Consider the following 16,582-nt stretch of genomic DNA (forward strand, 5'->3'; position numbering starts at 1 on the left):
AGGAGCAGAATAGAAAAACTTTTTATAATTTAGCAATGTATAAATAACAAAAGTTATCATAAAAGTTAATAGAATAACCATGCTACTAAGCATTCTTTTCTTGAGATTATAGCATTGTGCAAAGTACCTGTGCAAGACAAGTTAGCAAATAAAAATAGATGATACCAGTTCAAGTAGAAGTTCAGATAAACAATATCCTAGCATAATTCACTATTTTTGGAATATTGCAAAAATGGTAATATGAAGATAATACTAATATTATGTTATATATTACAAATATATTAAAATTGTTTATCTGAAACTCACAATAACTTGGCACTGTGTATGTTATTTGGCAACTCTGCTTGTATATCTACTAAATCTATGCTTTGATAGATTTCTAGACATTCTCTCTAGTTTCTGTTTTTTTCTTTCTAAATTGCATGCCACTATCACTCTTTTGGACCTGGGTTAGCCACTCTGGACATAGACTAGGAGATTTATCCTCAAGATGTTTTCTACATCACAAACTCAACCATAGTATTAGTGAGATTCCTTTGCAACAAACTCCAAGAAACAGTCTTAATTTTGTAGTCTTAGTTGAGTTAGGTGTTTGAAATGCTACTTTAAACAGACATCTGTCTATTGTAAGGATGGAAAACTTTCTATATATGGAGATCAGAATTTTGGTCATTTTGAGCTTTGGCCAATACTAATCCTCTAATACCTATAACAATTTTAGCTCTCAGATTCTTAAAAAAATTTTAATGATGGGGTTAGGAACAAAAACAAGCTTCCAAATGCCTAGTATGTAATTACACTCCTTATATCTCAACCTATGCTTACTCTTCTTCACTAAGGAATAGTTGGTAAATTTTTATATTAGAACTATTTTTTAGTAGTTAACTTCACAATTAATTTAGTGGATGAAACTGGACTCTCCCAAAGTTAGTTAGATAAATGATCAAAACACTCTTGAAATTTCTTCTGCAAGTAGCATAACTTATTATTACCATTGCATGCAGCTTTTGACTCATGGAAAAAAATGTTCAGTCTTCTGTAATTGTCTTTAATTAACCTTCTATATATATTTTTAAAACACCTTCACCAAACACATCCATTTTCCACTTTAGGGCACCCCATTTTATTTTCCACAGAAATAAACTACAGAATTCTCAGGTCCAGTATCTCTTCATTTTCTGCCTGTGTGTTTTTTTTTTTTTTAGGTGCATACAATAAGGGTTTATTATTGACAATATGAGAATATTAACAATATTCGATAATTCTCAAATGATGCTTAGAATCTGTCCCTATTCCCCAGGGCGAGGTTGATCCTTATCATCTGTTTCACCAGCATAGAGTTTCAGAATGCAAGAGACATGAGAAAGACACACAGAAGGTCATGTGTGGGGAGGGGGACCTGCCTTGACTGGAGAGACAGAAAAGTTCTGAAATGTAAGGAATATCTTTGGCATTTACTGGGAAGTGAGCAATTTGGTTTGAAAACTAGATGATTGTTATATTAATAACCTGACTTTTATAGTCGTATTATAGGTATAAAGGAAAAATGATTTAAAGAATAATAACATATTTTGGGTCTTAGGTACATCTGTTCAGCCATTCTCTCTCAAATAATTTAAAGAAAAAGACATTCAGTGTGCAAGCATCCACCTTATCTATACACACGTTTGTCAAATCTATCTATGTATCCAAACAGCAATGGATATCTAAACTAAATGTAACTATTCACAAAAGATTATTTAATAATGCAGATGAACATCTGTAAAATTTCTTAGAATCAGCATTCTTCATGGAAAACCAAGTATATATACAATGTGCCCATCGGGAAGTTACAATGGAAAGGTTTTGACTCTTACTAAATGATGTCAAGAAAGTAAACTATTTGACAGTCTCATAGTAAAATTATAAATTGACTTAATGAGTTCAACAATTCTTTGGTAATCTTCTATGAAATTAAAGGCATTGCTGTACCGAAATTGTGTTTTCAGCTATATCCATTTATTATGATACCCTTCACATGAAGGTTCTGAATCACAGATTCCTCAGGAAAAGACACCTATACTGAATTGGTTTTACATTTTTGTGGCTTTATTTTGAAAGTATCCGCCTGTGTTTGTAACCTGTGCTATTTAAGAAGTAAGAAAGAGTCCTCAACATTCAACTTCCATGTTTTGTGAATTTTTAAAGCATCGGATTGCAAACTTTGGCATTTGCCTTGGCCTCCCTCTAGAAATTGTGACTCAGTAGATTTGGCATGTTACACAGAACCTGCATTTCTAACAACTTCTCCAGATATATCTAGATGTATGACTTTATTCATGTACATAATATGAACTAAAATGAAATTTTAATCATTTCTTAGGTGGGTATTGAAGGATTATAAAATAGATGGGAAGGAAAAATCCCTTAAAGAAATATGTAAGGCTATCAAAATACTTTTATTTTCCTGTCTCCTGAACTTTGTTGAACTAGGTGTGTGAAATGACACTAAAAATAGTAGATCTTTGGATATTTTAGTGTCTAGAAGTCTCCTGATGTTGTTTAAAAATATATATACATTTCCCATGTAACATGCAACATGTTTTGACAAATACAAGGAAAAGCTCTTACACAATGGAACAATATGGTAAAGCTATTTTTAAAAGCTTTATTGTGCTATTGCAACTACATTGTTTCCATGTTATAACAAAATTCCTCCTAGAACACAATTCAGATTGTAGGGTAGAAGAAGGAAAGCATGCTGGATAGAAAAGTTTCCAAGTTTAGGGCCGCACCAGAACCTACTTACGGGGAAGGGGATAAGGTATGAATAACTTGGTATGCCCAGGACTGGCCTGTCCTTTAGGTACAATAGGCATAATACCTAGTGTCATCTTTAGGCTCCACAAAGTGATTTAAATTCTTTGAAAAAAAAAGGAATTTTAGAGTCAAAGAATATGTTTTAATTTTTTTCATACATCAGGGAAAATGACAATTTTAGGACTCATGAAAATCTACTAAATTATTTTGTTATTTTTTTTAAATAGAGAAAGGGACTCACAGTAGGAAAATAAAAGAAAAAAGTCCCAGTTCACCTTGATATGTCGAGGTGGTTGGGGAATCTGGATGCCAAGCCAGTCATTTTCAATGACCACATAGGCCACATATAGAGTACCACTGATACTATGTTCAATGATTATGTAAGAAAATGGAAAATGGCCCATTACAAGATCCATGCTAGACTGCTGGAGTAGCTCAAGTGGTAAGAGCACTTGCTCAGCAAGCAAGATGCCCTGAGTTCAAACCCCAGTACCACCAAAAAAAAAAAAAAAAAAATTTCATGTTGATGCTAGAAAGAAGGAGAACACTAAAATGATTGTGAAAGCCAACTTGGTCCAAGGAGGATCTGTGTATAGAAAAGACAAGTTCTGTTTCCTTTTGTTTCCCCCCACAAACTGTATTCACACACACTTCTGCCAGGCACTAAAGCAAATAATTTCTACTACAACATTTTCACCTGACACAGTATAAATTGCTTATCTTTTACGATGCTTAGGCACTTTATCCTGTTACTCAAATCACCTCAATTAGGCAATTACTTTAACCAGCAGTTATATCAGACTGACAACAATATGGTGCTCTGCATCAGCAAAAACTGTTTTTAGTGATTTCATCAGCTCAGTCATATTAAGGACACTTGAAAATCTGCCTGCCCTCAGATCAATATAAGACTTCAATGAATGAATATGTGTAAGTGTTGAATAAGTGTTGATTGGTGGGGTGACATATTTTACGTTACTCTATACAATAGGAAGCACCTGAATGAGGGTTATAATTTTAGAGAACCATATAGCTTTCCATAAATAAAAGTGAACTTGGCAAACCTTGGAAAAGGTATCTAAACCATGAATAAAATATTTTACCCTTCACCCAGAAATCCTAGGACTGTATCCACACAGTCTACCCATTAGCAAATGGATTTGTGCTGGTGATGTTGAAGCCAGTTTTAATTTTAGAATATTTGAACTTCCCTGTCAAGAATTATTTGCTTAGATCTACTTGCAAAGCATTAAGCTCCTTTAAGTAAATTTTCCTTTTTCTCATGGAGACATGGAGGCCAAGTAAGGAGCAATTTTCTCCATCAGTTAGAAAACTTCATATAAAACTTCATATAAAACTTCAGTAATTGGGCTTATGAGGTCAAGACTATTTCTTGCTGGCATATACAACGGTAAGTTTTGATGGCTTGGTGGGTTTAAAAATTACACTTGGATTGGATAGACTACACAGGCAATAGCCATGATTTCAATGTATCATTTCACAGAGTGCTTCTTTTTTATTTTATTTTTATGTAAAGAAGTTCTTAAAGTTTTATTACTTATTTATCGTTCACTGTAATTCTGATATTCAACACTTTCTGGAAATTGAAGCATTTATTAACTTCATCAGGATTTGCTGAGCATTGGTGACAAGATTAATTTTAAAGTTCCCCTTTAATGGTGATTTCACTTTCTTCATTTTCAGTCAACCATACTCTAAAAATATTAAGTGGAAAATTCCTACAATAAACACATTTAAGTTTTAAATTTCACACCATTCTGAATAATGTGATGACTCTCAAGACAAGACTGAACATTCTGTCTCACCCAGAACTTAAATCAAAACTTTGTCCAGTGTATCCACACTGTATATGCTATATGCTCACTAGAAACCTAGTAGTCATCTTGGTTATTAGATTGACTGTCATGGTATTACAGTGCTTGTGCTCAAGTAACCCTTATTTTACTTCATAATGGCCCTGAAATGAAAAATAGTCATTCTGGAAACTCAGGTATATAAAAAAGAAGCCATAAAATACCTCCGTTAAGTGAAAAATTCAAAGTGCAATAAAGTGTTCCGAGAGAGAAACCACATTCATCTAAGTTTCATTATAGTATATTGTTATAATTGCTCTAATTTATTGTTAATCTCTCATTGGGCCTACTTTATAAATTGAACTTTATCAGTAGTATAAATGTACATACACACACATATATGCATATACATATACACACGTATGCATATAGATATATACATATACACACACACACATGTATATGTGTTTACACAGATTCAGGCACCCATTTGCAGTCTTGGTGCAGATAGTGCAGTAAAACTTATTTTTTCTGGTTTTCCCCTATATTGTACAAAAGATTTGATCATGGGAAAATGATTATTTTACAAGTTAAATTTTAAGTGAACTTTCTTGGAATGTACTTATGTATGCATATACTCCAAAATTTGTAGGCCAATATAATTTTCCCTTTAGCTTATAAGGTCAAGCTAAGCAGGAAGTCCTCCACTTATCAGTGTTAAGTTTTAAGAGTTTGCAAATTAGAGGTCTGGACCTTAGAATGCCTTTTATTCTTAAAGTAACAATAAACCTCCTCTCCTCAAAAACAATGGTTCAATGTGCAATTATATGAGAACTCAGTGCTCTTGAACACATCTTTTGCATTATTGATGACTGCCTTTTATGAATCATCTTCTGGCTTAGAATGGTAGCGTAGGGCTCTAATTTTTAAAAAGTGATTAAAAATGTTGATTTAAAAATAATTACTTTCAAACTTGGATGCACATTAGAATAACCTAAGAAGCATTTTAAATTACAGCGCCTGATTTAATTGGCCTAGAGAATAAACTTAGGCATTCGTATTATTCAAAAGCCACCACGTTTGGGTTGAGAATCACTGGTGTAGAATACTTCAGTCACTGGCACAAGCTCGGACACACAGCAGGTGTTAGATAAACTAACTTGGACACGAGTAAAATCATGAATTTTCCTCTCTGAAACAAATATGAAACATATGGTTCAGATTTTTACCTTCATAGGTGTTCTTTTAGTAAAGAATGCATATATTAAAAACCCCATATCCTGCTGATGCATGCCTGTTTATGCTGCTTTAAATGATAGTTTTCAGTTATCAACTTTTAAAAACAGGACACTTGGGCTCATTCATTGCAAACTTACGTATGCATTTTGGTTAATTTTGCACAATGGCTTCTCTAGCAAAATCAGTGAGCTTTTATGCTGTACCAAGATCATTCTTTATACTATGCTAAATATCATTCTTAATCTTTAATCAATTTTAAGTTTAAAATAGAGCAGAAAATGTGTGTATTAGCTATGATTGTGTTAAACCAAAATGATAAATTATACCTATATGTATTCAAATATGGGATTTTGGCGGGAGCTTCCTCCTCCCACCTTCTGCTGTCAGGGAGTTCTCCTTTCTCCCTTTCTGTTTCTCCCTGCTTTGCCCTGCATTACTAAATAAATCCTTACTAAACTTTTATTTTTTGTACCAAAATTGTATAAATTTTAATTTTTTACTTTGTCTAGAAATCTATTTTTAACAAATATTCTAGGGCATGTTTTGAATATTTGGGTATATTTAGTGGTGAATTGCAAATGGCCTATTCTATGCACCTCACTTTTGAAGTGAAGTCCATCACTAGATGTAGTTTGTATGAGGGTCAAAGGAGATAGATTGTTCGTGAATTATTTTCTTCCTTGAATAGCTCTCCACTGGATCTGTGTCTACTTACTTACTTTTTTTTTTTTTTTTTGATGGCACTGGTGTTTGAACTCAGAACCTCAAGCTTGCTATGCAGGCATTCTAACACTTGAGTCACCCCACCAGCTCATATTTCTACTTTCTTAAAGTTTCAATTAAAGAACTTTCTGTGATGGTCTGATTGAGGATGAATCTTACTTCCTAAGTAACAGTACACCTGGGATATTTATAATGTTCCTATGTTATTCAGGATAGGTCTTAATAAATGAACACAGGGAAGGAATTGTACAAATTGGTGCAATATGATGCAGGTTCTCTGATAAAGTTGACTTTTCTAATTGACTGTTATGTTTTTAATCTTCTTTTCATAGCCAGAAATGATGTAAGAAGTGACTCTCTACTTTCATTGTAGAAGAATCCACTGAATGTCTGTTTATAAGTGAATGAGAAAACTGTCCAGAGATTAGCATGGTAGAAAAACACTTATCAGCCTCAAAAATGAGCACCTAAGACAAAGTTTCAGATGGATGCTGATCCCCAAATTGGGATGGTATATCATATTAATATTACGTACTAATAGTATTATATGTTATATATACTGAATCATTTTTTCTGATACAGAACCTTGGGGATGGTTATTAAGGAAGAAATAGTGGAAAAAAATCATGGGAATTTGTATTTTTAATAAACTCTCCCTTTCTTCCCCCAGGAGATGCTCAGGCAACCAGCTGGGCAAAAGTCTGTAGTTAAGCGCTGGGAAATCAATGGTATAAGTGAGTGTATACTAGGCAAGAAGTTAAGAAACAGGTTCTAATCACAGTTCTGTTATTAGTTTATCTGGAACAATTTACTTAACTGGACAAATTTCATTCTTCTTAGTGAGGAGTTTCATTTCTAGATAATTTCCCAATGACTTGTAAGGCTCTTTTGTGCCTAATACATTGTGATTCTTTAGTTTTATCTTTCATGACTTCCTAAAACAAATCACTAATAGAGGAATAAATTTACAATAAAATGATTAACTTGGGCTGGTGGAGTGGCTCAAGTGGTAGAGCACCTGCCTAGTAAGCGTGAGGCCCTGAGTTCAAGCCCCAGTATGACCAAAAAAAAAAAAAAAAAAAGATTAATTTAAGATTATTGTAATGTATATTCCACAAACAAAAATTTCTAAGGGCTGAACTACTGTAGTGCACCAGGAAATTGTGCATTAATGGACATGTGTCCATTAATGATCAACAAATTAGAAAATCCTGTGGATGCATTTTTTTTTTTTTTTTTGGTGTTATTGGGGCTGAAACTCAGGGCCTACACCTTGATCCACTCTACCAGCCCATTTTTGCAATGAATTTTTGTGGTACTGGGGCTTGAACGCAAGACCTCAAGCCACTCCACCACCCCTTTTTGGGATGAGTTTTTTTTTGAGATAGTGTCTCAAGAACTATTTGCCTGGGCTGCTTTTGAACTGTGATCTTCCTCATCTCTGCCCCTTGAGTAGCCCATTTTTTACCATTTCAAAAAAGTATGTTATTTCAAAACAGATATGTACCACTAAACATCAATTCAAGAGACTTGCAAAAGTACAATTTATTGTCTTCACAGTCTCATTAAACACCTTTCAATGTCTTAATGTTCCTCATTATCAAAGGACAGAAATGTTTATTTTGACAAAATCTGATAATTTCTTGATCATGACTTTAATCATTAAATACATAATACCCATATCTACCTTCCAACATGTAATAATACTTAATCAGTGTCTTGAACAAAAGAGAAGCTCAAGAAATATTTGGTGAATTAGTAAAAGAAAGGAAGAATGGTGATCGAGAAAGTTGGGCACTGCATAATTTACTTTTATAAGCTTATAAATCTTCCATAGGAAATATTCTGGGGAATGTGGATCTCTCTTAGATGTATAAAAACCAGATATTTAGCATTGCAGAATTGATTCTGAAAGGAACAGCTCACCTTTTTTTAAGCAGAGGCTTTCATTGGTCAGCTTTCCCTCCTCGGTGACCTCTATTTTCATCCAGCTATGGAGGTATTTCCTGCCTTTCTTGACCACTACCTTGGGACCTTGTTTCTTGAGAAAGAAAGAGGTATTTTTTACCTCGAGGTACCCTTCCTTTTCATCGCAGGTCCATTGGGGTGCCTGGGAGCAGTGGGTGAAGATGGCTACCCGGGAAGGGCCACCAGAGGAATTGGAGATGCCCAGGCACAATGCAGATTTAACATGAAGGAGCTTCTCATCCTTAGTCCACAGCCACTGCTGGTTCTGGCTTGTCCGATTGCATGAGCCCACAATCACTTTCTGATTTTTAGAAAGGCATAGTTGTTTCTGCACATGGACAATCTGAAACCCCTCTGAAACATGAAAAGCTTATAAAGTACTGTGTAGCAAATTATAAGGCCCGTTAAAAACAAAACCACCCAGCCACACATCAGCTATAAGTAAAAATACTGGGTTTACTTATATTTCACTGTATCTATCATTTCAGGTAAATATCCCCACATTCAGCATATGTGATTTAAAGTCCCAAGGCAAAAAATAAAGAAAGGAAGATAAATCCCAAGGCTGACAATGGAAAATGTCAAAATGTCACAACTAGCAATCACCCTTTCCCCTTCCCCCACTTTTCAAACTTTTAGGTGGTTTAGGGAAGAAAACACACCCCCATTGGAAAAATGAAAGGAAGCTTGGAAGAAGAAACAAAACCATCCAAAGGATATGGTTTTCCTTTGGTTGAGGAAAGATGTATTAAAAAAACATGGTATGCTGTATTATCCCAATTAGTTAAATATGCTGTTACATAAAGTTCAGATCCCTTTCCAACCATGTGATTCTCTCCATATTACCTTCCTCCCCCTACTCTAAAAAATACCATTTCCAATTCTTAAATCCACATTGTAATAAGTATTTGGATAAGTTGCATAGTTTGCATAAAACATTTTTAAATTGGACATATTTGTCAAAAGATAAAAATAAAACAAAAATTCCCACCTCTCCAAGCACTACCTTCCAGCTAATAGAAACCAAGCAAAGTATTATCATAAATTAAATTTCCTTTAGTCCTGGAAAGAAGCATTTATTTTGTTACAATGTCTACAGTTTTCCCTCAAATATGAACAAATTTTTTTAAAAATCTGCAATGCTTTCTGTAAGAAAACAAAACACCCTATTGTTAAACATCCATACTGAAAAGAAAGATATTCAGGCTTAACTTAAATTGACCAGCTCTCCCATAAAAATATGCAGTCCTTCCAAATGACAACTTCCAAATAACTTTAATCATATTCCTTTTATCTTCTGTCTTTAACAAAAAAGGAAGCAGAAGTACTACCTAACTGGATAAAAGGCATTGAGAAGGCTATAGACTGTTATAGAATAATAAAGATGTCTGTCTCCTCAGTGTTCACTCTCTATTATAAAGATGCCCTTCCTTTCAGGAGCTGAGCTAGCTGCCTGAGGCATTTGGAGGACATAGGAGAACATTTATTTTCTTTTGGAGAGAAATTTCAGCAGTGTGGGCACAGCTGGCTGCTTTTATTCTTCTTCCTCATCGTCTTTGGCTACACTGCCATGGAGAACTGGCTCCATTTCTGCCTTATTTTAGACAGTTTTCAAAGGCCAAGGGACTCTTCAACTAGCTTTGGGAGTGATGCCTCAGGAAACTGAGGCAGAGCCACTTACCCGAGCTCCAGAAGATCAAGCAGGTAAGAATCACCATGTAAAATTCAGCCTCCATTTTCCACTCAACACGGTTCATGCTTCGCTTGGGGGAAAAAAAAATTCTCCCAGATAAGAGAAGCAAAGACTAGGAAGGAAATGTGCCTTCATGGTGAGGGGAAAAGTCAGTGACGAGCACTTCCTCCAATTGAATTGTTTGGGGAAGTTTTACACCAGTGTCCTTTAGTCTGTTTCCTTAGAAAGAAGGGATTATGATTACCTCTCTTTTTTTTATGTAGATCTAGCCTCCAGGAGCAGAATAAGCCGGTCGAGTCCTCACCTACCTACCACCCCTTGGCTCACGACTACTTCTTAACCTTTAAGAGGGAAGAAAGGAATTGTAATCTTAGATAATTGAATGCTCCTGCTATGTTACATCTTTTCAGGTGATGCGATTCTGCTGCATAGATGCAAACCATGTAATTTATGAGGGTCTATGACAAGTAATACAAAGACATAAACATGTCTGTTAATATAATGATATGCTGGGTGTCTGTGAGGAAAACCACATAATGATGGCACTTCTAGATCATTATCTCTCAAGTGATGACAATATTGCATTTTGAGAGAGTCATGACGACTGGGGAGATGCAGAGATTGAAATTAAACCCATCACATTACCAACTTCAGGCTTCCCCAAACAAATAATGGCCCCTCCCCAAATAGGAAAGGAAAAAAAAAGTAATTTACTCAATAGTTAGTATTAAGAGTAGTTTATTGGCAGTATGAAACAGAGTCAACATTGCTGCATTAAAAATTCATATTTTAACACAACATCTAGTGTTTACTGAGTGTAGTTATTTTAATCCTATTTGTCTCTTGAGGATTAAAACCTTTCAGAAATATAAGGACATACATGGCAGTGTCCTCATAAAGAGCCTCTGGAAATGGGACAGTTGTGTTATCTGCCCAAAGGCTCTGCCTTTTATTGGGAGAGAGATTCCAAGTAGGACAGCACATTCAAAACTCTCTTCTCAGTAAAAGGGAGACAAATATTTAAAATTCTTGATACTTTATAGTTGCTACAAATTTGTTTTTCCCTTTTAAAGTAAATCAACTCACAATGTAGAAATACAGTGGCTAGAGTTGTGGAGCCAGGGCCTAATAATAGAGAGTAAATACATACATATCCAATGACAGTCCTTGTGCTCTGTAATTGATTGATAGGAGGTACTATAAATACATGTTTAATAGATAATAGTACTGAGACACATTTCCATATAAAATAGTTACTGCATTTGATTTTTTCTTAAAAAACAAAAACTTAGTTTTTAAAAAAAATCCATTATCAATCACTTGCAACTTTAGCAGCAAGATTCTGGTAACTGACATAAGTAATAGCACTTAAAACGGAACAGTTGAACAGGTGACAGCCCATTCACAAGACAGACTTTGCAAACGATAAAGCATCTAAACACAATAATGATTTCTTCAGCAGCTGATCCAGTCGTCACTTGACGACAGTTGTCACTGAATATCACACACAAACATTTTGTGTGGCAGGTAGTCAATACAGACAAACAAAATCCACCTTGGGCTGTGTGAGAGATGTATCATACCTCCATCAGCATGGGACCTTCAAAATAATTTGGGGGATGCTTACAAATGCATTCATATACACAAGAGCCTGGCCATCTTGAATACGTTGCCAGGTCTTCTGCAGTCCATGCCACAGGCTGACTTCAGAGCTCCTCTTTCCCATTGCAGGAAGCTCCTTCTAGAAGCCTCAAGTGGGTAATTTGATTAATCATGCCAAGAGATTGATGATCTTCAGTGAATCACTGGACAGTTTCTGCTGAAAGTCTGCTCTCATACAGGCACAGAGCATGGTGCACAAATTCATACTGCTCACTGGTTTGGACCATTCCACCCCTGCAAGGAAGAGATTAAAATAACTTCATTTACCAGCATACTGTAATCTTCTAACAGAGGCACTGCATTTGATCTTTATTATGCCAAAGACACACAGAAGCGCTGACCTAATGATTCTTCTGTCATCCCTCCTACCTGTGTCCAAATGTCCCAACTCACAAGGTTATTGTACTGCACAACGACGTCACAACATATCTATACTGCATAGTCTAGATGTATGGTAGGCTATGCTGTGCAGGTTTGTATAAGTATGACATTCATACAACAACAAAATCACCTAAGAACACATTTCTCAAAACACATCGCCATCATTAAACAACACCCTTAGAGGGCTTAACATAGTGCCTGTACATTAGGCATGTTAATAATTTAAAATTTGACCTATGTACAATTACTGGGGAGGTGATATAGCTTTATAGTTCAATACTGGAACTCTGGAACAAGCCAGACTCTCGGAACTCAAATCCCTCCTCTGGCTGGGGGGCACCAGAGGCTCATGCCTGAAATCCTAGCTCTACTCAGGAGGCAGAGATCAGGGAGGATCACAGTTGGAAGCCAACCCCAGACAAATAGTTCCTGAGACCCTCTCTCAAAAAATACACAGCACAAAAAAACAGGTCTGGTGGAGGGGCTTAAGTGATAGAGTGCCTGCCTAGCAAGCGTGAAGCCCAGAATATAAACCCCAGTACCACACACACACACAAAGCCCTCTTCTGCCAATCTTAGCTGTGTGAGCTTATGAAAAGTTGTTAAGGCCTTTACATCTCAATCTCTTCCTCTGTTAAAGCAGGATAATAACAGTGACTACTCTGTTAGGTTGTTAGGAAGGTTAAGTGAATTCACTGTAGTGGGAGGGTTAGTATCACTTCATAGATGTCTTATCATTCATTTTTTGCTAAAATGATTTTAACAATTCAGCTGTGAAATGCTCTTCCTACAAGTGAAAAGTCTATCCTACTTGGCTTATTTGAGTATATGATAGGGCAACAACCAGCCTGGCCGTGCTAGGTATTCAGACACAATAGCAAGTGGGACCTTTAATGAATTGGAGAAGGGGAACTGGCTCTTTCTTTCCCTTTGCTGTGACCATTGTCACTAGCTGCTCAGCCTCTCCTTTGCCATTAGGTAAGTGGAAGGCATCTGTCTTGAGAGAAAAAACAATACTTTCTGCATACTTTTATATACACAATACTTCTTTCACATTTCTCTCCTTATAACTATGATTTTTTTTGTGTGTGTGGTATTGGGGTTTGAACTCAGAACCTATACCTCGAGCCACTCCACCAACCCTTTTTTGTGATGGGTTTTTGTTGAGGTAGGGTCTCGTGAACTTTTGCCTGGGCTGGCTTCAAACTGTGATCCTCCTGATCTCTGTCTCCTGAGTAGCTAGGATTACCGGAGTAAGCCAGGCTATAACTATGATTCTAGCCTGACAAAGTTATCAAACATTAAGATAAATATTACATGTGTTTTCCTGCTCACTGAATAACAGCGTTGCTGTTAGTAATTATTTGAATTCCTATATAATTCTATGTTTGTTTGTTTTTTGGTGGGACGGTACTAGGGTTTGAACTCTAGGCCTTATGCTTGACGGGCAGGTGCTCTACCAGCACTTTTTTTGCAATGGGTTCTTTTTTCAAGACAGGGTTTCACAAATTATTTGCCTGGGGCTGGCTTAGAGCTAAGATTCTCCTGATCTCTGCTTCTTGATTAGCTAGGATTACAGACATGAGCCACCAGTACCCGGCACAACCACCCCTTTTCTGTTTGGGTTTTTATTTTTTCTTTTGGTGGTACTGGGGTTTGAACTCAGAGCTTCGTGCTTGCAAAGCTGGGGTTCTACCACTTGAACCATAGCTCCAGTGCTTGTGTTGGGTATTTTTAAGAAAAGATCTTGTGAGCTATTTGCCCAGCTGGCCTGAAACAGCAATCCTCCTGATCTCTGCTCTAGGGAGGGAGCCACCAGCGCCTGGCCTATAATTCTGTTTTAGCTAGTTTTTTCTAGTGGCTGTTAGTATTATTCAAAATAATTTTCAGATCACTTAAACACTTCAATTTAAAAAGAAGATATATTACCTCAGTATAACATGACATCTGGCTAACAGTAATAACTAAAACTAGTCTTGTATCTATGTTTACTTGCCAACCTCAATAAATATTGAAGCAGCAAGACTTTACTCTTTTGAACTTAACAGTGATGTCTCAGATGGTTCAATATGATGCCAAAATGATGTATTTGGCAAGAAATAAAGAGATAAATTTACAGTTTTCGGTGACACAAACTTTTTGGCAATAGTATTTCATGGGTCTTTTCCAGTGGAACTGTACACTTTGTTGACCAGGTATTCCTGGTTCAGAAGTTGGCAACAGCAATGACCAGCTGAGGATGTGCTAACTCTTTCTTAGCTGTGTGATGACATCTGGGCACACCTAAAAACACAGCAGGTGTCCAGAAGATGCTGGCCTAGACTTTGGAGCTTGGAAGATACAGCCACAGTAAATATTAGGTTGGCTCCAGGTTGCTGAGTGGTGCCTTCCTGCCTCTGGCATTTGCACAGCTCATGAAGTATTACTCCTGCCTTGAACTGCAGACTATGCATGGAACCCTGAATGTGATCCATCTCATGGACTCTGGTCTGTGAACTTCCTTTCACCATTCACCTTACTTTGAGGCAAGATTTCCCTTTTCTTGAATGTTCTGGTCAGCAGTGGTATTTACATGTCCAAATGGTGGATTAGTGGAGTTACGTCTAGATTTCAGTAACTATTTTACCCTCAGTGGATCAGGAGTGTATTTCAATAGTTGGAAGATATTTACTGTGACAATCTGTTCACTAAGTCAAGGTTGTTGCAGCCAGTGACGGTAAAGATTTGAAAACACACTCATTAGTTCTAAGCTGACAAAATTCTTGTGGAACTAAAGATTTCAGGAAAGCTTATGAGAAATTCTGTTACTTTCCACTTAATTTGGAAAATAAAAATGAAAAGAAGAGCCATCAGAGGTATCCTCAAAGATCATTTATCCCAATTATTAACAAAATACAGCTTTTCTAAAAGGAAGCAGTCTATATGTCAGGCAGTTTCTAGAATGCTCATGCCAAGGTAACTTTGGAGGCAAGCTTCCTGAGGTTGGTAGAAAAACTTCTGAAGACATCAAAATGAATCTGTCCCTCTCTTACTTTCACCCCATTGGTGCAAATGAAATAACCCCAAAAGTTATTAAGACTCCCCTTGTAGTCACACAATAGCTCCTTACATGCTGGAAAACAACCATCAAAGTCCCGTAATCTTTTCTCTAGACTAAACATCCTGTGGTTACTCAACGTTTTTGTAAAGCCTAGTTTCCCTGTCACTCACTAATCTAGTCTCTTGCTTCTGTAGACTATTTTATTAAATATAACCTTCTTAAAGTGTTGTGTCTATTCTGATGGGATCTAGTTAGTGGGCATGTTTCCTCCTTTGAGTGCCCATTATAGACGAACAGGTTTGCATTTGCAGGTGCATCGGGAGGTAAGGTTCACCGTGCCTACATACTGGTTGGTGCTCAGCAAGCATCTTAGGATATTGAATGAAGATTGAGGTTAATTAAAAAGTCAGCAGGAGGTTTTTTTTGAATGTGAAAATTACAGCTTTCTCCCATTCTGTACTTATGCTATTGAATTTTTTAAACTAAATGTAGGGCTTTCTATTTGTTCTTGTTAATATCAACTTGTTAGTCTGTGTTCTGAGCACAGTATTCTTGTGTCTTGTATCATTAGTTTAGCATTCAATATATTGCTCTTCCATTTCCAACTTCCAGCATTGTGTCTTCCAGACATTTAACAAGCATACCTTACATCTCATCTAAATAATTTATTTTAAAAATGGAAAAAAATAGGACCAAAGTAGGGTCTTCATTATGAGAAAGTTGAAGTTATGTTATATATTGTGCAATAGCATTTTAAAATTGTGTCAAACTAAGTTGTAGGTCTTTTAAGGACAAGCATAATGTCACAATCTTTTCATACTTGCAATAATGAAAAGCACTTACTAGTCCTAGGACCAGTAAGTTACATGTTAAGTAGGTTATCCAGGTCATACTAGTTTTCTATCATGTAAAAACCGATATACTCTGGGATGAAAGAAAGTAAAGACTATGCCACAATACAGTCATTGGAATCTGGTTCAAATTCAGGAACTTTTCACAATCATCTTGGAAAAGATTTAATATTTGTCCTACTACATATATTGATATACAGAACATTCTGTGGCCCTTGTAAGAATAGGATTATCCTTCAGGTTGTACTCTGTTATGGGTCAAATACAATCTTTTTATAGGCTGGCCATAGTGAAAAATGACATTTGGGCACACCTGAAAAACAGTATCCTAGCACTGGGGGCATGACTCAAGCGGTAGAGCAAAGTCCCTGAGTTCAAACCCCAGTGCCACCCTTATCCCACCCAAAAACTA

The 16,582-nt window shown here is 36.2% G+C and overlaps 2 protein-coding genes across 7 annotated transcripts in view; both read right to left on the bottom strand.

Annotated features, from left to right (window-relative positions):
* Window positions 1-10,477, bottom strand: part of Ptprb (protein tyrosine phosphatase receptor type B) — a 125,644-nt gene extending 115,167 nt beyond the window's left edge. For both annotated transcript variants that reach the window (XR_012450907.1, XM_074083913.1), the window contains exons 1-2: window positions 10,225-10,477; window positions 8,502-8,897 (exon numbers count right to left, since the gene is read on the bottom strand). Coding sequence is in view for 1 of the 2 variants with exons in the window: in XM_074083913.1 (XP_073940014.1) it covers window positions 8,502-8,897; window positions 10,225-10,300 (472 nt within the window). In the remaining variant the exon portion in view is untranslated. The remainder of the gene's footprint in view (window positions 1-8,501; window positions 8,898-10,224) is intronic.
* Window positions 10,478-10,963: 486 nt separating this feature from the next.
* Window positions 10,964-16,582, bottom strand: part of Ptprr (protein tyrosine phosphatase receptor type R) — a 253,736-nt gene continuing 248,117 nt past the window's right edge. For all 5 annotated transcript variants that reach the window (XM_074083915.1, XM_074083916.1, XM_074083917.1 and 2 more), the window contains one exon: window positions 10,964-12,132. In XM_074083915.1, the coding sequence (XP_073940016.1) occupies window positions 12,039-12,132 (94 nt within the window). In that variant the 3' untranslated portion in view covers window positions 10,964-12,038. The remainder of the gene's footprint in view (window positions 12,133-16,582) is intronic.

The sequence above is a fragment of the Castor canadensis genome, chromosome 8 (assembly GCF_047511655.1).
Source record: "Castor canadensis chromosome 8, mCasCan1.hap1v2, whole genome shotgun sequence".
Lineage (NCBI taxonomy): Eukaryota > Metazoa > Chordata > Mammalia > Rodentia > Castoridae > Castor > Castor canadensis.